The sequence below is a fragment of the Acanthochromis polyacanthus genome, chromosome 18 (assembly GCF_021347895.1).
Source record: "Acanthochromis polyacanthus isolate Apoly-LR-REF ecotype Palm Island chromosome 18, KAUST_Apoly_ChrSc, whole genome shotgun sequence".
NCBI lineage: Eukaryota > Metazoa > Chordata > Actinopteri > Pomacentridae > Acanthochromis > Acanthochromis polyacanthus.
The window spans coordinates 29,704,752-29,727,081 of NC_067130.1; the positions used below are offsets into that span (position 1 = coordinate 29,704,752).

The 22,330-nt window shown below is 39.5% G+C and overlaps 1 protein-coding gene across 1 annotated transcript in view; it reads left to right on the forward strand.

The window, feature by feature from the left end:
• Window positions 1-358: 358 nt before the first annotated feature.
• LOC110957819 (amyloid-beta A4 precursor protein-binding family A member 1-like) overlaps window positions 359-22,330 on the forward strand; it is a 32,457-nt gene continuing 10,485 nt past the window's right edge. Inside the window, exons 1-5 of the mRNA XM_022204024.2 lie at window positions 359-667; window positions 6,549-8,596; window positions 10,923-11,375; window positions 13,252-13,291; window positions 13,533-13,678. Of these exons, the coding sequence (XP_022059716.2) occupies window positions 6,629-8,596; window positions 10,923-11,375; window positions 13,252-13,291; window positions 13,533-13,678 (2,607 nt within the window). The 5' untranslated portion in view covers window positions 359-667; window positions 6,549-6,628. The remainder of the gene's footprint in view (window positions 668-6,548; window positions 8,597-10,922; window positions 11,376-13,251; window positions 13,292-13,532; window positions 13,679-22,330) is intronic.

Genomic DNA, 22,330 nt, shown 5'->3' on the forward strand with positions numbered 1-22,330 from the left:
ATTATCTGAACTTGAAAGTCTTGGAATAAAGTTCTTAGAGTTTTTTAACAGCAGTTGGTGATATCCAAGAGCTATGCTATATTTTGCGAAGTTTAATGTTCATTTATCTTAGTGAAAACATTTTTTTTGTCCAAAGTTAGCTAGCTAACTGGCGTTAGCCGGATGTTAGCTAACTTCCTTTTTTAGCAGACAGACCTGTGAAAACAATGTTTGGACAAAAAGGAGAGCTAGTGGGATTTCATTTTTCTACCTGCACAGCTCGTACAGGTGTTTTACAAGGAGCAAGGGCACATTGATTAATCTTGGAAGATCTACAAGCAGATAACAGCGACCCCATTGACGGAGGCTGACAGCCTACGGTGTTGCAGCGCAGCGGCACTCTGCGGGCTGCTGATGGAGGAGGAGGAGGCGGGATGGAGCCGCACTCGGGGCCGTAAAGAACCGCCTGTGTCTGCACCACCGGCATCAGCAGTGTTTATAAAGGCGCTTTGTGCATCGCTAATCCGCTCTGATGTCACGGTGCAGAAGGAGGGGCTGAGCTCTCCGCTTTAATCCCAGCGAGTTGTCAGGAGGGACAAACCGAGCCGAGCCAGGCGAGAGCGCACAGGGAAAGGGGTGATGTGTACTCCAGCAGCCGGAGCCGGGCCTGTCCTCCACTGACATGCAGGTAAATGAGTGAATGTCATGTCCGACAGACGGTCAGCTAACGGGGAGACCCGGGTTTTTAGCGTGTTTATGAGTGGACCAGGAACGAGAAATGTGTTCGGGTTGTTTCCACTGATGGCGGATCCGACACCTGCCGAGGTTTAATCCGGACCGTCATAGAAAAGAGAAGGAGGCTTTTAGACAGATGGCAGTTTGCTGCACATTTATCTTTTAACCAAAAACACATGTCAGGCATTTGACAACTCGGGATACAGTGAAGGACAGTGTGTTTAATTCACAAGAAATGCGCATCTTCTCCTAAACAGATCATTTAGGAACTGGACAACATGTTTAGAGAGTTGGATCACTAATTGATAATGAGCACCCTTCCCAAAAGTCAGGCTTGTGGCCTTTTAACATATTAAACCCGTTCAGATCCATGGGAGGGGATTTAAGGAGCCCAGTAAGCCTTCAAAATAAAAGCACTTGCCAGTTTGGCTCCTGTTCAATGATTAATCTTCTCCCTCCAGAGCAAGAGAGTAGTCTACTTGTAACACAATGCAAGTAATGTGGCTGTTGATGCATCTCAACATGGGCCATATGCTTGCTGAGTGAGTGTATTCTGTCACGATGTGGTGTTGTGTTTGTGTGCACGGGAGGGAGGAAGAATGGTGTTGCCAAGAATAGAGATGAGGACAGGTGTACCTCACGACTGGTGTCATTATTAATTGATCTGCCAGTTATTTTCTTAATTACTTGTGCTTTAGAAAACTTATTTGCGATGGCCACAGTCCAAATCCCTATAGGTGCTTGGTTTACTTCTATGTTACATAAGGCAAAGAAAACGCTAATCGTCACAACCTAGAACCTTTCAGTCCTTTTTTTTTAACTTGAAATATGCAAAACCATCATTAAAATTGCTTTTCTAATTTGCTGCCAATTAATCAACCAGAAAAGTCTGGATTTTAGGACAGAGCAGAGACTTAATTTTAAGGTTAGTGCAGCATTGGGATATGGTTTTAAACTCATGATTAAATGTGTTGATACAATCTCATAATGTGGTATCAGGCTAGATGCCCCCTGTGTGACCTTCGTTATTAATTTTATGGATGTATCTTAAATCTCACCTTTTTCTCTCCCACTGCAGTCTGAAAGGGAGATAAATTTAGGATATTGTGTATGAAAATCTGCCTCAGCAATGTTCAGGATGGTTTTTTAGCCCTCGGCTATTTTATATTTAATAAACAGGAACTGTAAAAAAAATAATCAGAAATCAGAAAGGCTTTATTGCCAGGTAGGTTTTCACATAGAAAGAACTGGCATTCTAGTGGATAACAGTTAACAATAAAACATAGATTAAAAAGTGTTGCTAGTCAGTAGGCGGCAGTAGGTACTGCCAGTAAACAGATAAATATAGAATTTTGTGAAGTGACTGTTTGATAGTCTTACAGTCAATTCTTTTTCAGTAAGTACATTTGTGCCAGTACCTCAACAGATCACAAATAATATTGTGAGTCAGTAAATGCCCTCATCTGGGGAATTGTGTGGTCATTTTTCATAATTCCCTGACATTTTATATACTAGACGATTAATCTGTTAATTAACCAAACAATGATAGGTACCTGATTGTCATATTTGGTTTTCGTGATGGTTGAGTCCTGTTTTCAGGCATGTCGTGACGAAGGTTAAATGCTCGCGAGCGGATGTAAACATTCAAGGTTCTTGCAAGTTCGTGCGGCACACGTGTGTCGTTGTCAGTGTTTGTTTGTCAGTGTAAGATCAGCGAGTTAATGGGCTAGTAAATCCCCCCACCCGGCAGCTTTCACTGAAGCCTGACAGATGGAGGCGCAGCGCTCAGCTCACAGCTCCTCAGGCCCGGTCCGACTATCCGCCGCCGCTGCCAGGGCCATCTGTGACCCCGCAACCCCTCCTCCCCGACCGCCCCCGTCGAGTCGCCCAGCCGCCGCCATCCGGGCCTAAAAACCAGAACGAGAGGGGCATTAGCCGCTCTGGGAGTCCACCCTCACTCCTGCTGTGTCCCATCATGTTCCCTCCCTAGCAGTTGGGCTCAGTGCTCAGATTACAGGATCTACATTAACCTTTGCCCTCTGTGTCTCATCTGTGAACAGCACTTTCAATTCTTATATTTCCAAATTATTCACCTGCAAATATAAGACAGAAGCCAGTATCAAACATGTTGATTGGTAACAGCTCACAAGAGGTACTGCTAATTCACTTAGGTAGATTTAATCGAGCAAATAGAGTGGAAGTAAACTTATTATGAAGGTGAAAGCAAGAATTTGGAGTGCAAATGACTCCATATTTGTTTATAATATGCTAATAATCTTAACTTTTTTCCATTTGCTGACATTTTCCTTCATTAAAAAAAATGCATAAATTCAGATTAAGCCAATTCATCCATCCATCCATTCTCTATACACCGCCTTATCCTCACTAGGGTTGCGGGAGTGCTGGAGTCTATCCCAGATGACTCGGGCGAAGGCAGGGGACACCCTGGACAGGTCTCCAGTCTGTCACAGGGCTACATACACAGACAAACAATCACACTCACATTCACACCTACAGGCAATTTAAACTAATCAATTAACCTCAGCATGTTTTTGGACTGTGGGAGGAAGCCGGAGTGCCCAGAGAAAACCCACGCATGCACAGGGAGAACATGCAAACTCCATGTAGAAAGATCCCAGGGCCACCCCGGGAATCGAACCGGGGATCTTCTTGCAGCAAGGTGAAAGTGCTAACCACTACTCCACTGCCACTGTGCAGCCCTTAAGCCAATTCTTCTAACTAAATTATGTTGCATTCTTAAACATGTTTCAGTGATTACGGTACCATGAAAGTAGCTATTATCAATATTTTCACAATACTAATGCCTCAAATGACAACAGTGCGACGGCGGGAAAGTGGATAGTGATAAACCCCAAGAGAATTATCACCGGAATCTTCAGCTCTCCTTGGCTTTACTCTGACCTAATAGTGTCTTTGTCTCTGTTTTGGCCTGCAAGGTAACTCTTTTGATAGGCAGCTGTTATTAGAGAAGAAGCTCTCAATCCGGTGTTAATTATCTGCCCAGCAACAACTGAAAGACACAACAACTAGCTAGTGAAGTGTTAAGCATCTGCAGAAACAGATATTCCCCTTAGGATTTGTTGGAGACCAACAACGAGCAAAATTAAAGTGAATGTTGGATTTCAGTTACTCAGGTGGCCAAAAACAAGAATAGTTCTGTTGCCTTTTAACTGTTTAATTATTAGTAAATAAGCTCACCAATTTGCCACCAATCTTGTTAATGACACTTCTTTCTTTCCAGTTGTCGCGGGTTCAAAGTTAAAGTTAGAAGAACGTGCTAAAAGTTAACACTTGATTTTGCTCCTTGGCTCAGCCTGGTCTCACTTTTTTTGCAAAATTTTAAACAATAATAATGGAATATTGCGCTCTTTTACCTTATCTTACCTCCTCTCGATAAAAAGACCTTTGATTGGCTAAAATCTCCACGGTCAGACCTTGTAAAGCCTGAAAATGGAGCCGAGAAAGTGCAGAAGTAGTATGCTCTTACACCACGTGAATTACAATTGGCTTAAAGGTTAGGAGGGAATGGAGCCAAGGAGACGGTGTAAAAGTCTAATTTTCTTGGACACCACTTTCTGTAAAGGTTAGTGTGGAATTTTTGTTCAATGATGACCGATAATACGACCTACCTGAGCATAAAGTGCAATACTGATGCAAGAAATCTTAAATCCTGAAGGTCTTTTATATACAGTCGATGTTGAAGTTTAAGGATAACACTAGACTTCTTTCCTCAGACTGGTTTGGCTCACCTTTTTCCCAGATTTTTGCTGTGTGTTTGCAATAATCTCAATATAAAAACCACATTAATGATCTAAATTCCTCTTCAGATCGTTTAACAAGCAGGCATGTACAGAAAACATCAAGTACAGGGTTGAATAAAGGATTCTAAAAGAGAACATTTCTTCTGTATGTGATCATACATTTTTTATTCTTCAGATGATTAAGGTTGGATAAATAATTCATGAGTAAAATCTGTGTTGTAGAAACAATGGGAGATGCTTTTAAGTTTTCATGTAGCTCTTCATAAACAAGCCTTTTTTCTTCCTTTAAATCAGCAGTTTTCCCCATCAACGACCTTTTCTTGAAGCACTTTATTGTTCCTGAAGCATCTAGCAGGGTTACGTCCTCGTGTCCTTTCTCAGCTTGTTGACCTCGGACATGGCAAGGCGTGGAGAAAACCGATGGATACCCCGATAGCCTCGTCAGATTAAATAAATATCAAAACTGGGCTTCTCGTTCGCATGGGCCATTTATTATTCAGATCGCTGGCCTATCCATTCCTCTCTGTCAGGTCTTATCAGATGTCAGATAAAGGTCCCTCCTTGTCCTCTTGCCCTCCTCCTCATCCTTTACTCTCCCATCCTTTTGCCATCTGCCAGCTGCTGGTGGACGGATGAATGTGGCGCGGATTAAAGTGCGCTGTATCCCAGAGGATTTAGATTTTTTGCTATTAGCAGTATAGAGAGGGGTAGTTCCTGATGTTTTTCAGCTATCACTGCAGTATTTCCTTTCTTTGACAGATGCTCATTAGCCATGGTAGCATGTAAACTCGCAAAAAGGAAGGACCTGCATATGTACACTTGATTTATGTGATTTAAGTTAACTGTCAATGTCAGGACAGACTTACTGAAAGGGAGGTAATTAAGATATTGGAGCTGGTCAGTGGTGGAGGCAGATTACAGTAATAAATCAGTCTAGATAGAAGGGGAATGGCCTTGAGTTTCTTTGGCTTGTAAGTAGGGTTGTTTCAAACAGCCATACGCATTTTTTTTTAACTTAATTAGTTGATTAAACGCCTCAGTATGTTTCAAATGTCATCTAACCTAATCTAAAGGCAAAAGTGTCGGTACATGTCGTTCCACTCAATACGTTAGCTGAATCATAGTACTTTCCTGATTTAGCTCAAAGAATTCCGTCTTTAGTAGCTTTAAATCCCATTTACACGGTCAGTTATTCCAATGGGGACCTCTGACAAGCAGTTGTGTGAATAATGACTAAAGAGACCTTCAGATTCGGCCCACTTCCACACCTCTGCTGATAACTGTGATTCCACTGTTGTAAAGGGAGTTTTAGTCCAACAAGGACACTGTTTAGTACATGCTGTGGCCTCAGCAGTATATTTTATAAAATGTCATTAGAAAGTGTGAAACAAAGGTCACCACATTCACTTTGGTGATATCTTCTTATTACCTAGTTTGTGACCGACAGTTCAGAAACTCAAAGAGAATGAATTTGCAGTGATATAAAGCAGTAAGGAGCTGAAAATGGGATTTTTATTCACCTACAAAATATTTGATTTTATTGAAAAAGTTTATGTACAAGCTTGTTGCTTTGCATGAAATTCGGTCAGAAAGTATGCTTTGAAAGTAAAAAAGATAAAAAGTTAGTATAAATGAGCTTTCAGTGCCACTTTCCAATACACCCGTTTTCAGAAAGTGTTGACATTTAATATTCACCCCGATGACGCTTGTTTTACATTTAACCTTTAAACATTCCTTGAACCTATTGTTTCTGTTGACTATTTATTTCTTGACATTTCTTGTTGATAACCTGTGTCTGTCTTTGAGCTGTTGTGCTGTGAAAAAAAAAACACAGAAAAAATGTATTAATTTACATTTTGTCACATAGAACCAAATATGTAAATACTATTCACATGAAAAATCTGCATTTTTATAGTCATTTGTTCTTTTACAGAGTGTTGCTTTTTTACTGGATTTAAATCAGCAAAAAAAGAATATTATTTTGCCGATATTTGCTGTTGTTTCAAAGAAAGATTGCATATATCAGGATTTCTCTGTTCTTTTTCATTACAGATAATATCCAGAAAAATCACAGTTTCCCTGGAGACACGATGAGCATGTTTTGAAAACTGGAGTCAAATCACACCCCAGCCATGAGCCACAAGTATCAGGGAGAGGTGACGGGTGAAGCAGGCGAGGACCACAAGGCGGCGGCGGTGCCCCAGAGGAGCAGGCAGCCCAACGGGACCTCCGGTGATCCTCCTGTACGTCGGTCCTGGAGGCCGTGTCAGATGCTCAACCAGGACGGGGAACTGGATCCCCATCATCACCACCATCATCACCATCATCACCCTCCTCACCACCACCACCACCATGGACACGCAGGTCGTGGACCCCCTCGGCACCGCCGGCGGCCTCCGTCAGGTCAGGGCCACAGCCAGGCTCAGAGTCCTGGTGCGGGTCCAGCGGCGGTGGTCCCATCGAGGCCAGACGGAGGCGAGAGTCCGGATGCTCAACCTCGTCCCGTCCAGCAGCACCGCCCTGCTGTCACCCGCTACCGTCGCCATGGTGACCCTAACCCAAGACTTAGAAATCACCGACAGCAGCAGCCGTTCAGAGAGGTCCAGGACTCTTCACCTGGTGTTGAGGACAGAGAAAGTCCAGCAGAGGTTCAGCAGCGCTCATCAGCTGATCCCGTAGTGGATCGATCACAGGGGACAGGATCTCCTCACCAGACTCCTGTTGCTGTTGTTACCCCGACTCCCCTCTCACCTGCTACCGCAACCAACAACGATCAGCTTCACCCCCAACATGATGCTCCTGCTGCAGAAGAAGACCTGCAGGAGCATAAAGTGGAGCATGAAGAGGAAGCTGAGGAAGTTAAAGAAGATGTGGAACAAGAGCAGGTGGTGGATGAAGCAGATTGTTCAGCCATAGATCCCTCCAGCTGCAACCGTGATAAAGAATTGGAAGAATTTACCGAAAAGGTGGAGGAGGATCAGCAGGAAGTGAGGGACAACGTGAAGGAGGATCAGCAGAAAGTGATAGACAACGTGGAGGAGGATCAGGAAGAGGTGAGGGACAACGTGGAGGAGGATCAGGAAGAGGTGAGGGACAACGTGGAGGAGGATCCTGCAGCTCAGGGAAGTGAAATCACAGATCTCTGCTCTGACACTGAGAGCGCCGCCTCGCTCAGCATGGACGGACCTCTCCACAGCCCACCGCCGCTCCAATCACCGACTCCTCCTTCCTCCCCAGATGTTCCACCTTTCCCACAGCTGGATCACTTCAGCGAGGAGCCCAGCATGAGCCCCATACCTGACAACGACCTGCTACCTGAAGAAGAAGAAGAAGAGGATGATGAGGATGAGGACTGCTCTGAATCTTGCTCGCTGTCCCATTCTACTTCCTGCTCTGAATCTTATCCAAAAACCTATGCAGACTTTTATACAGAGTCCCACCAAAAGTCTTACTCAAAGCCGGTTTACGAGTCGTACTCAGAGCCGAAACCACATCCCAACTCTTTCCCCGAACCCTTGAAGACCTCCTACCCTGAGCTGCACAGAGAACCTCGCAGGCAATCTGGTCGGAGGTCCGAGGCCCCGCAGGAGCCCCCTACCAGCCATAGACAGGAGAATGTACATAGAGGGGCTCCACACTCCCCCAACAAGGGCTCCCATCACGCCCCAAGGCAGGGCAGGGACCGCGGGTCGCATCACTCCCCTCTGGACCGCTCTGTCGGCTGCCGGCTACACCACTACGATGGCCAGTCGGACGGCGAGGGGAGCAGCGCCGATCAGAGCCCCGTTCCCAAAAGTCGAAGGCAGACACCGAAGCAAACGGAAACCCAAGCCAGGACCTCGACGTTCGGGCAGAGCAGTTCAGGTGAGGCCCACGATGAGCGACACGTGGTGGGTTTCTCTGGAGAGGAAGGTCCGAAGGGCTCAGGAGATGCCATCAGCCTGGCGATTAAAGACATCAAGGAGGCGATCGAAGGGGTGAAGACGAAGACGGTGCGCTCCCCGTATACACCGGACCAGCCTGTGGAGCCGATCTGGGTGATGAGGCAGGAGGTCAGCCCCACGGAGGATTCATACCCTCTGCAAACTCCAACCGGCCATGTTAGTATGACTTATTACGAGTGCTTTCTCTTAGGATGATTTGTACCAACTGGTTGTGAGCAGTTAAGGCTTCGTCTTGTGTTGGCGGCAGCTAAAAATAAGATTCATCAAACACGAACTGAGCAGAAAGGCTGAATCGCTGCTGATGCTGCCGTAAACAGCCAGCAGCCCTCATAGTAATTATTAAACAGCTGAATGTTTGTGCTGTTAAGAAAAAATCTTTTCTATCTGATATATTCAGAATAAATTCCCATAAAATTCCAGGTTTGAAAAAAAAACACCAAACACTCAAAGGCACATGATGCAAGAATTGGAGGAACAGTTCAACATTTTGGAAAATATGCAGATTTCTTTCTTTCTGAAACTGCATTTAAAAGATAAATATCAGTATTTAGTAATTGAGTCAGATTGTGTCTTTTTCTAGCTTTGCATGACAAGCGTAGGCAGGTGAATAAAGAAGGCTGTCTGCAGAGAAAAAATGCATATACAGACAAATCTAAAGCCATATTTATCTTTTTTAATTTTGTTTGTTAAAGAAACACATTAGTCATGTGATTACTCTTTTATTACCTCCGCCAAGGAGGTTATGTGACACCCGGCGTCTGTCCGTCTGTCTGTCTGTCTGTCTGTCTGTCTGTCTTTTAGCAAGATAACTCAACAATGCCTGGGCAGATTCACATGAAATTTTGAGGGGATGTAGACTATGGTAAGAGGAAGAGCTGATTTAATTTTGGTAGCAATCCGGAACGGATCCTGGATTCTGGATCACTTTGAATTTTTTAGTATGTTTTAGTATGTGGTCCAAAATATGACAAAAACATCATAGGTTAGTATGTCGTCCAACAAGTTGGAGCAAGGTGTCTAGATAGCTCAACTGGTTAAGAAGGTGATTCATAAACAGAACTGTGTCAGAGATGCAGGTTTGATTCCAGCTCATGATCATTTACTGCATGGGTTTCCTGTTTTCCTCTCTTCTTGGCGGAGGTCTGCACTCTCTGAGTGCTTTTCTAGTTTTAAGGTTATTTTTCACATTTCTTTTAGGTTTAAATTTTATTTCCTAAAGTGTTTAGGTTTAGGCAGTGATTATTATTAATATATTATTTTTTATCTTTTGAATGTTTTTGCTAAACAAACTCACTAGAGAAGGCATTTTAGTGTCACATTTTAGGATTATTCTTCACATTTGCTTAGGTTTTGCCTGATATTATTTAATTAGTTTAGTCTGCAGTGCTGCAAAAATTGTATTTTTAATTCTTTGAGTCTTCTTTGCAGAACAAACACATTATAGATTTGATTTTAGTGTTACGTTTTAGGATTACTTCTCATATATATTTATAGTTATAAGTAATGATTTTACACATTTTGAATGATGTTGCCCAGTGAGTTTTGTCTGCAGTTTTACAATCATTATTTTATTTTGAACTTTTAAGTCTTTTCTTGGTGAACAGTCACACTAGAAATGTAATTTTAGCTTTACATTTTCATGATTTTTTTTTTTCACATTTCTTTTAGTTTTTGGCATTTCATTTCCAAAATGTTGACGTTTTGACTGATTTTTCCCAATACGTTTGCTCTGCATTGTTGCAATGATTGTATAGTTTTTATCTCTTTAAATCTTGTTTGTCAAGTTTATTTCTTGACTGTTGTTTGCTAAATAAACACATTAAAGACGTGAGTGTAGGGTTAACTTTTAGGATTATTTATCATTTTAGTTGTAGGTATTTATTTCATAAATGAAGGTTGCCCAGTGAGTTCATTCTGCAGTATTTCAATAATTCGCTTTTTTTTCTCTTAGTTCTTGTTTGCCAAACAAACACATTACAGATGTGATTTGACTGTTACAGTTTAGGATTATTTTCCATATTTCTGCTAGCTAAAGGTGTTTATTTCCTATAATATGTGTATTTTGCCTCATGTTGCCCAATTTGTTTAGTCTGCAGTGTTGCAATGATTCAATTCTTTTCATGTCTTTAATCCTTGCTCCTGAAAGAAACACATGAGAGATGTGATTTTAGTGATACGTTGTAGGATTTTTTTTCACATTTCTTTTAATTATTGTATTGATTTCCCTGAATGTTTAGGTTTTGCCTGACTTTGCCCAGTGAGTTTGGTCTGCAGCGTTGCAATGATTAAATTATTTCATACCTTCTGGGAAGTTGAACAACAAGATTTACATCCCTGGCTCTCATTCCATTTAATGATACTTGGATTGAAGCCCAAACACTGACGCATGTATTGTCTGAACAAGGTGCCCGCGTGAGTAGCTCTAGATGGATTACAGTTTTCAAGGTTTTTCACATCTTTTTTCTCTTTCTCCTTCTCCCAGTCTTCTCCTCACTCCCCCTCCCAGTCAGCTTCCGAGTCTCCGTCCCGCTACGCCTCCCAGCCGGTTCGGGATCCGGTCAGTCCTCTGAGAGCCGAGTCCTCCAGAGCTGTGAACCACCAACATTATCACCAACAGCAGCCCCAAAACAACCACCACCACCAGAGGGAGGTCGCCAGGCCGCCGCAGACGTACGCTCAGCAGCAGCCGTATCCACACCTGCCGCCGAATCAGCATCCGCAGTGTCAACATCAGCAGCAGCACCAACAGCAGCAGCACCTTCCCCCTCAGCAGCACCAACAGCAGCAGCACCGTCCCCCTCAGCAGCACCAACAGCAGCAGCATCTTCCTCCTCAGCAGCACCAACAGCAGCACCAACAGCATCTTCCTCCTCAGCAGCAGCCGCGAACACAAGTTCAGCCACAGTCGCCCCCTCAGAAACCGTCAGTCCAGGAGGTGAGAGTTTAACCTCCCAGTGTCCATACCAACATATTGCACTGAAAAAAAATCAATTTTAAAACAGTTTTTAGCTGTATTCTTTTAACAGCCTACTTTTAGTTTGCCCTGTTTTGCTAAATGACACATCATAAGTAGCAGGATTACAGAAAAGCTAACTATTAATGTACATGTTAACTGTGAAAACAAAAGCCAAGACTGCAAATAATGTCCACATCAAATGATAATTTGTTTTACTTAATTTAAATCAGCAAGAAAATAACAGAATTTTGGAGATATTTGCTTTTATTTGAAAAAAAATGTCTGTTGAGGATTGAAAATTTGTAGACAATTATGTTGGTGTTATTTTACAGGCTTTACCATATGATATGTAGAAAAATCCCAGAAAATATAGTATTAATTTACTTGAGTGCAAAATAAGAACAAAAAAATGCACGTCCAAACTGAACTACTCACTTTAAACATGTCTGTTTTCATAAATAAAATAGTGTATAACATAAAAATATGTTTTCTTTACCCTATTTCATTCAGATATTTCCTGTTGTTTGAAAGGAGAAATCATGTGTGTAATGCATTGAAAAATGGTTTAAAAAATAGTAAAAGACTTTTTTTAAAAATTACAGCTCATATTTAAGAACATTACAGAAAAAATGTTCTTGACATGTTGACTGTAAAAACAACTATCTAAAACTGTAAATATTGTCCACATTACAATCTGTATTTTCACAAATAGTAATTAGTTTTATAACTGTAAAATTATAATTTTTACTGTATTTACAAGAGCATCATTATTTGACAGATATTTGGTGTTATTTTCTTCTTTTTTCCACAATTTTTAATATATGTTTTTTTTTTTGCATCTTTGCTGCCAGATTTTCATTAATTTCTTACAGGATTTTTATTTTGCAGTTTGGCTTTGACTTGTGATATTCTTTATTAAACACTGATTGCATCAGTATGTAAAGTCCATTTTTCCAATCTTTTAAGAAATTTTGAAGTGCTGATATCTATTGTTAAATTTATTGTTATGATTACAAATAGCATTATGTTCCAGATATTTGTCATTTATACCAAAAAACATATGCATATAAAGGATTGAAAAATGGTAAATATTGTGAAGCTGTATTAACTACAGCTTCACAATATTTACCATCTCTTTTACAATCTCTTTTTGTTAAATTACAGATATTGAGCATTATTTACAGGTTGTCTTAAAAACACACAAAGTCTATAAAAAATATCCACATTAAAATCTGTATTTTTCCAAATAGTATTTTTTTTCAATTTTTAATTTTAATGATTTGCTGTATTCAAATCAGCTGAAAATGTTATTATTTCACAGATTTTTGGTATTATTCTCACAGATTTTTTTCGTGTTTGAAAGTCCCAATTTTTAAACAGATTTTCTGGAGTCAGACTTTCTCTTATTTCTTACAGGATTTTTATTTTACAGTCTGGCTTTGATTTTCTTTGTAAGTCTAGTCCAATTTTCCATTTTAAGAGGTTTTAAAGTTCTGACATCTATTTTTTTTTTAGATATAGATCATGATATGGCAGTGAAATAAATCTTAAAGTTACCACTTGCCAAGTTTTGCTAATTTATGGCTTTTAGAAATAATCCTCTGACCTTCAGCCCCATGAAAATCATTCCAAATCTTGATAAATTTTTAAAAAACAATGGTTGGGGTGTGTAAAACTGAGACTGAAGTATGACGATAAATCTTGCACAGGCAGGAATCTTTTATAAGGTGTTAATCTGCCAGCAGCTAAATGGCTGACAGCAGTAAAAGTCCTGCAGAATTTCAATGAGTTCATGGAGTCCCGCAGTATGTGAGTAGAAATAGTAAGGATGTTTTTCTTTTTTGTGCCTCCTCAGATTCGCAGATCTCTGCCCCCCTTTCCCACATTTGTTGACGGTGAGTGGATTCCCATGTGAAAGTCACGCTTTCATTCTCAGCTCCACCTCTCTTCTTTTTATCTCAGATCAAGACGAATACTTGAATAGTTTGGAACCTGTGCAGGTTTTGTTTATTGTCTGTGCACGATTGCAGATGTTGAGTGTAGTTTCACTAGATCGTATCTTTAATCTACATCTGTAGTGTTTGCGTGCTAGCATACATGTGTGTGGCTAACTCGGCTAACATCTGGTCTCTGCAGTGCCGGGGCCATGTGACCCAGAAGACCTGATCGACGGCATCATCTTTGCAGCGACCTACCTGGGCTGCACCCACCTGCTGTCGGAGAGGACGCCCACGAAGAGCGCCCGCATGCAGCAGGCTCAAGAGGCCATGAGCCGAGTCCGGGTGAGTGTAGTTTATACAGCTTTCATTTCATTCTGTGTTCATATCTTGCCGACAGAGGAAAGACGGGAGGATGTGTGGCTTTTCATGATGCATTTATTCATTATTTCTTATAAAATACACAATTGTCTAATTTAAAGTAGACAGTGAAATGTGATTTTAGTCACATATCAGTCTTCATTATTTTCCTCCATCATGAGTAGTTCTATCGTCTTTTCCTGAAACATCTCCCTGGTGCATTTACTCGCTATTAATTATATAGTAAACACTGTTTTTTACTCTAAAGTAAAGAGTACAGTCCTCATTGTTTTTAAACCATCACTGATAGTTGTAGAGACTTATTCTGAATAATCTCCCTGATATATTTCCTTTATATTCCTTATAAAGTAAATACTGAACTGTAAAGTCTCAAATAAACTGTAAAATATGATTTTAGATACATAACAGTCGTCATTATTTTCCACCATCAATGATAGTCGTAAAGAACATTTTATTAAATGTCTCCCTCATGCGTTTACTCTGTTCTTTATATGAAAACACTGAGTTGTCTTCTCTAAACTAAACAGTAAAATGTAATTTTAGAGCGATATCACTCTTCATTATTTTCCTCCGTTGTGAGTCTTTTTCTGAATAACCTCCCTGGAGCATTTACTCGCTATTATTTATAAAGTAAACACAGATTTATTTATTTTTTTACTCTAAAGTACACAGTAAAATATGATTTTGGACAGCTCTCACTTTTAATTATTTTCTAGCATCCATCATCTGTAATGTTTTCATCTCTAAAATACACTTTATTGTTTTGTAGAATATTAAAATATCAAGAAGACTTAATTTTTCATTCCATTTTAAGGATATATGAGGACAAAATATCGTAGAAAATTTCTTTAACTGCAAACTTTAAGGGATGATGCCAATATTTTAAACATGGATCCAATTTTTAGATTTTTTTTTGGTGTAAATGATTAAAAAGGACAAAAATGTTTTGAATCAGTCCAGTATGGAGCGTTATAGATGCGTCAAGTCTGAGTGCATTTGTCCATTTCAAAGTCAGACTGCTTGCATTTAACAGAAGTGTCGCTCTGAAACCTTGTGAGTGAGTTGTTGCATTTAGACAACAGTGTAGACATGACAAAGAACAGCGTTGTACAGTTCAAGTACTGAAATCTTAGCTAGCGCTTATCTTAAAATTTGAAGAAAGCAAGTGAATGTTTGGGTTTGTGAGTTTCTGTAGTGTGGTGATAAAAAGACGCCACACTCACTTTCACAGACGACCTTTAGGGGACAAAAACATGCTGAAGTTGTGCTACAAATGGATAAAAACACTTCAGTCTGTGCACTGACAGTGACCATTTTGAACGGGATGACTACTGCCAGTCAAATAGGAGAAGAAATCCTTTAAAAACAAAAGCACTTATTTGTCGAGGAAAAGCTCTTTTCCAAGAGTAGAGAGGATCTGCTGGAGGCAGAGTGGAGGCATTGTTATGAGTTATATTTATTCAGTTGACCTGGCGTCAGTGCACAAGAAAGTACGGCAGAAATAAGACCAAAAAAATTTACCTAATAAGCCAGTAGTGTGTAGAAATGCTCTGTAGTTGCATTGCAGTTGTTTTGTTATCGATTGTAGCTTTCCTGACTCTATATCAGGCTGGTTCCAAACATTTTTATGCTTATTAATTAATCACTTGCACTATAAAATATAGGAAAATAAAGCCAAGGTTTAATGATCCTAAATGTTTGCACGTTGCACAGGGCGGCATGGCTCAGTGGGTAGAGTGGCTGTCTTGCAACTGGAAGGTTGCCGGTTTGATCCTCGGCCCGTCAAGCTCATGTTGAGGTGTCCCTGAGCAAGACACCTAACCCCTAATTGCTCCTGGTGGGTTGTGGTTAGCGCCTTGCATGGCAGCTTCTGACATCAGTGTGTGTGAATGGGTAAATGTGACATATCATGTAAAGCGCTTTGGATAAAAGTGCTATATAAATACAACCATTTAAAAAGAGAGCTTACAGCACCTACACAACATCCTGTACATTTTCACTGACATACCATCAGTGATGTTACTCACGTTCGCTTCGTATTCGGGTCTTTTAAAGTCAGAAAGCCTCAGCAGACGACACAGCTGGCGGGCGAACATCCCCGGGTTTATGCGCAGTGCATCATCCACAGATCACTGCTTCTGATCCGGAGTCACACAGGATTTTCTCCTCAGCTCCACTGGACGTTATATAAACCGCCGTAGGAGGCAGAGACTGTACTTTTTTCTCCGGTCACAGTATATAAACTCAAACACACATCACGCAAAGGCAGGAAATACTTTTGACTTCAGTAATCAACTGGAGCGAATCAATGTCGCTGGTATCAGATAGGATTTCTTGTGGTTTTGTGTTTGTTTGCTAACATGAGAAGAAAGATCCGGAGAGGATACTAGTTTGAGGCAGCAGCGCCAGTGAGGGTGAGGGAGCGAGTTAGGGCTCTTACAGTCACTTTTCAAATGTAGAATTATTCAAGTACAAAGAGACAAGCAGCGAGATGCTTTGTTGGAGAGACGAGTGGAGAAAGTCAGGAGGAGGACGGGAGCCGAGCCAGACTCTGATTTCTGGATGGTTGACTGACAGTTCCAGGACATCGCCTCCGTTAAGGTCTGACAAACCTATAGAGGAGGGAGAAGGTTAGAGACTGTATAGAGATGAGAGGGATGTATAAGTTGTTTTTTTAATCATTTTTTTTAACTGGCACAAACAGAGAAGCGGAATCCAGGGCTGTGAGTCAGGATGCTGCGTTTTATTGCCTGGTTTAAAATCTGTAAAGCTCTCAGTGTGGAATGGATTCATTAGCATCCTTCTGTGTGGAGCTGCAGTCACATCCACACACTAGGCTCTGTGTCTCATAAAGTGGTTTTATTGCACCACTTGTGCAGTAAGTGTTGACTTAGTATCAGCGATGGTTTTATGCATTTATGTTGCTCATGGTGGAAAATTAACAGATCAGTACTGAAAACTGTATTTACAGTAGCTCAGCTGTGTCTGGCTGCTTCCAGGTCAGTTTAATACTTTTAGCATCAGTACCAACATGGAGAAAAATCACATAAGTGAATATTTAGTGACACTGTGTTGGACAAATATGTTGCATTTTATTATTTTCAGTGCAGGAAGTGGTGATTATCTGCAGTAAATTATCTGTCCCCATGTCAAAAAATTCCATCAGACTGTCATATAAACTGTGCCGTGCCTGACAGACAATAGCCATAAGGGGAAAACATTTTAAAAGATTGTTTTCAACATTGCAAAAGTAACATTATGGAAAACATTCAGTGTAAAACTGCATCTTAAAATAGCATTTCTTATGTCAGTGACAGGAGTGTTGCACAAATATTGACCAAACTGTCAAAAATGAATACTGTTGATAAAGGTTAAACCTCACATTCTGATTTCATTAGCACCTCAGAGAGTGTCTGGAGTGTCTTAAAGGGGGAAAATAATGAAATAAACTTCAAGAAAAGCAACTGAGGGGCTTTTTTTTCAGATGGATAGACATGTAGTGGAGCCGTCATCCGTACAGAAAAGTGACAAAAGGTTAAGAGTGTAAACATAAAGGAGGAATCTACTTTTTAATGACCTCCACAAAACCTCAGAACTGTCCATTACAACTGTAAAGCTATAAATATGTGACGTGAATTGATATTTTCTCACATTTCTGATCATTTCTCTTGCTTTTATAATATTTATTCAACAGTGCATCATAAAAGTAATGCATGAGTACGTTTAAAAAGCCACAAACAGAAGAAAAACAACATTTTTTTCCTTTGTAACCATCAATACTCAAGCGATTTAAATGAAGTAAATAGCCAATATCTACATTGTAGATTTAAAAACTATTTGCTGTTTTTGATGGACCAACAAGGGTTAGCTATAAATACAGTTAAAATATCCATCTTGGATGTCAAAATAGTTCAGACAAGTTGAGAATTCAGTCACAAACTGGCATAAATATGTAGAAAATGAACACATCAGAGCTGAAAACTGTACTTTCTACAGCTCAGGTTGACACCAGATCAGCTTGATCAGTTTATTATCAGTGCCAACGTGGATAGAATTCACCTAAATGACTATTTTATTGTTTTCAAAGCAGGAAGTGATTTATTTCTTGGGTAAATTATCTGTCTCTGTCAGGAAATGGCATCAGGCTGTCTTACAATCTGTGCAGCCTCTAGAGTGTCTTACAAGGGAAAAAGTAGTGGAAAAAAGGCTAGGAAAAGCAACCGAGATGCTTTTTTTAGATGGATAGACATGCAATAGATACGTCATGTGTACAGAAAAGCAAAAATAGATTTACAGTGCGAATATAGAGAAAGAGTCAGTGTTTAAGTGTCAACAACCAGCCTCCATCGAACATTAGAAACAGTATATTTCTGTCTATCCAGTCCTCCTTAATCAGAAATCTAAATACAAAGGCATAGATATGTGCATGGAACTGATCTTTTCTCACATTTCTGCTTGTAGTATAATAGTTATTTTACAGTACATCATAAAAGTAATGCATGAATACATTTAAAAACACAGAAGCAGAAGAAAAACAGCATTTCTCTTAATCATCCATGCTTTAAAGTAAATTGCTGACATCTATAATCTATACTTAAAGAAAAATTTCTTTTTAAAAGGCCAACAAGGATTAGATACAAACACAGTTAAAATATTCATCTTGGATGTTAAAATGGTGTAGACAAGCTGATGTTAAAAACGAACAAATCAGAGCTGAAAACTGTATTTTTAGTTGTTCGTCCTGATTCCAGGTCAGTTTAATAAGTTTAGTATTTGTGACAACATTGATTAAATGAACCTAAGTGAGTATTTAGTGGTTGGACCACCAATCAATGGGCTGCACAGTGGCGTAAGTAGTTAGCACTTCACCTTGCAGCAAGAAGATCCCTGGTTCGAATCCTGGGGTGGGCCTGGGATCTGTCTGCATGGAGTTTGCATGTTCTCCCTGTGCATGAGTGGGTTTTCTCTGGGCACTCCAGCTTCCTCCCACAGTCCAAAAATATGCTGAGGTTGATTGATGACTCTAAATTGCCTGTAGGTGTGAATGTGAGTGTGATTGTTTGTCTGTATATGTAGCCCTGTGACAGACTGGTGACCTGTCCAGGGTGTCCCCTGCCTTCACCTGAGTCAGCTGGGATAGGCTCCAGCACCCCCCGCGACCCTAATGAGGATAAAGCGGTGTATAGAGGATGGATGGATGGACCACCAATCATATCTAATCCTTAACCCATTAAAGATTAGATATAATTACAGCCAAAATATCCATCTTGGATGTCAAAGTAGTCCAGACAAGTTTAGAATTCAGTCACAAACTGACAGTAATAAGTTACTCAGTGTAGAAAATGAACAAATCAGAACTGAGAAGATACTGTATGTTTTCAGTGGCTGAGGTTGATACCAGGTTAGTTTGATAAGTTTAATGTCTGTGTTCTGTGTCCCAGTATCACAAGTATGTAATCTGTGCAGCTACTACAGTGTCTTAAAAGGGAAAAGTAACGGAATAAACATCAGAAAAAGCAAATGAAGTGCTTTTTTCAGGTGGACAGACATGTAATAGATATATTACAGGTACAGAAAAGTGACACAAGATTTGCATTGTGGACGTACAGGAGGAGTCAACTTCCATGTGTCGCCACAAAACACCAAAAAATCCTCTATTAAACTCTCCTTCATCTCCAATCTGAGGATAAAGATAAATATAAATATGTGCAGTGAACTGATAATAGCTCATATTTCTGATCATTTGTCTTCCTTGCATGGTAATGGTTTTTCAACAGTACATCATAAATTTCAAAGAGCCGCAGCCAGAAGAAAAGCACAATTTTTGTAATCTTTGTAATCATCAGTGCTTCTGCAGTTTAAATATATTAAATTGCCAATATCTATAAGATATATTACATAAACATTTGTTATTTTTCAATGATTAAATATAAAATAAATAAAAAGTCCATCAAGCTGACATAATGCAGACTGAAAGCAGCAACATACAGTCAATAAACAAAATGAAACTCTATAAACGTATGTTTAGTGATAAGTGACTCCAGCAGCCTGCAACGATGGACGCTGATTGTTATCCGAGTTGTCTGCCGACTGAAACATGAAACAGTGACGGTGACGTGACGCTCTGAGCAGAGATGAAAGTTGACGTCGGCCAGAGGTCAGGAGTCAGACTCCATCGAGTGACGAAGATGACGATGATGACGCTCAGCCTGCAGAGCTGCTGGACTAACAGACGTGTTTTCTACTGACTCACAGCAGCACCCGGGAGTGTTTACACAAAATAGTTCTCCCCAGTCAGAAAAATCAGCTTCAGCCAAAATCTGATATTCACCATCTATAGAAGTGAGTTTTACAGGCAGCATGAGGTCAGATTTCACAGCAGGAACGAGCTGCCATTCACAGAAACGTGAAGAAAAAGTAAAATAATCTCTAAGAAATTACGACTGCTTTTAAATATCTGATATAAAAGATAATTTAGCTGCTCTAAATACAATTCAACTTGCATGTTTCTGCACAGAGAATTCATTTTTAATCATCATTTTACAGCATTTACCAGGTTTCTGCCGGTTACATAACCTTCATCCATCGCTAACATTTGAGCAGCACAGTCTCTAATCAGGAAACGTAAACAAGATTAAAAAACAAATAAAATGCACTGTGAGGAAAATGTGATTTGGTGACACTTGACTGACCCTTTAAAAGGCTGGTTTGTTGCTTCTGCTTCTGTATTTATAATGTTTAGCTTCTCCTAATATAATGAGCATCAAATATCCCATTACAATAGTGACTTTAATTGTGATTAAATTCTTTAAATTCCAGATTTTTTGTTGACTGAAATGTAATAAAAGCTCATAGCAGTCAGTTATAGTCATTTCATCCCAATTTATTCTCTTTCTACAGCAGCTCATTTCGCTTTTTAATGCTTAATAACTTTAAATCACACAAAAAGCGCTCAATTTCTTCTAATATAATTTATTAATCTACATGAATATGCAGTGAATTGTGTTTTATTTTACGGTTGGCACGCTAAAATAGATATTTTAAAACTTAAATGTTTCGTGTTTAATGGTTGCAGAAAGTGTTGATTGGCCACAAATATACCAAACACACCATGCACTTCTTCATAGTGAAGATAAAAGGCTTGGCAAAGACTTTATTCATAAAAGAACAGCCATGCCACATGTTTATAGCTGATAAGTTGGTAATATTTTGAGACCCACATCATTATACAAGCAATAATTCAGATTAATTAAACTGGTTTAGTCATTTATTCATGAACAGAATCTTTACTCTGTCACTGAAGAGTTGCAGAATTCATTCTTTTAAACAAACTTATCAGGCTGATTGAAGTAGTACAAATACTAGAATGCCCAGAGCAGATAACCACGAAAACAGCCGAGAGTTTTACCTTTTATGGGTTTAGAACCACAACTAATTATTATTTCCGTTATTGATTAATCTACAGATCATTGTCTCAAGTAAATTATTATTTTTTTAACTTAGTAAATGTGAGAAAACATTTTAAAAGGCACATTTTAGGAAGTAATTTGATCAACCTGTTATTAGTAAGACAAATGTTGACTTTGGTGTAAAATCTGCCTCTCTGTGGTTTTGTTTCTTTTTTAGACTGAAATATTTCCTTTAAACACCTCTGAATTAGCTTTTTTTGTTTGAAATATTCAAACTCTGTCTAACTTCTCTGTGGAATCGTGGCTACAGTTGTCCAGTTTTTTGAACTGTAATAGTTTTTAAACAGTACATCATAAAAGTACATTTAAAAAGCCAGAAGCAGAGAAAAAAAAACAATATTCTACTGAGTAATCCTTAATGCTTATGCAGTTTAAATATATTAAATTGCCAATATCCATGATATATATTTTAAAAAACGTGTATTATTTTTAAATGGCCAACAAGGATTAGATATAAATGCAGCAAAAATATCAAAATAGTCCAGACCAGCTGAGATATCAGTCACAATCTGCATAAATATGTAGAAAATGAACATATCAAGACTAAGAAAATGTATTTTCAGTGGCTCTGGGTGATACCAGGTTACTTTAATATCTGTGCTCTGTGTCCCGATGTCACAAATTTGCAGTATGTGCAGCTACTACAGTGTCTTTTAAGGAAAAAATAATGGAGTAAACTTCAGAAAAAACAAGTGAAGTTCTTTCAGTTTTCATCTCTGGCAAACCAGTATTGCTTGTTTGTGTAAACTGCATCAATTCTGGTGCAAAAGTGGAGAAATTTATCCACAAACACCAGATTTAAAGCCCAGTTATTCTGTTAAATACACAGAAATTTACCTGCAGCTTGTAGACTTCATCAGCACTGCAATAGATGTTCATTTATGTGTAAAAGTCCTGCTCTAAAACTTTAGCATCAACAGTAAATCACTACAACAGACTGATCTTCTCATATTCTATTAAAAGATGTGATTTTAGTCCTTCTAAATAATTTTACTTCAATATAACCTAAACTGTACAATAATACCAGTGCGACCTCAGTTGTTTTTACTAAAATAAACCGTAGTTTGAATCCACGTTGAGGCTCTAATCCCTCCGATATCACAGATTAAATCCCCTTTAATCACATCTGTTCAATTGGACAGGTTTG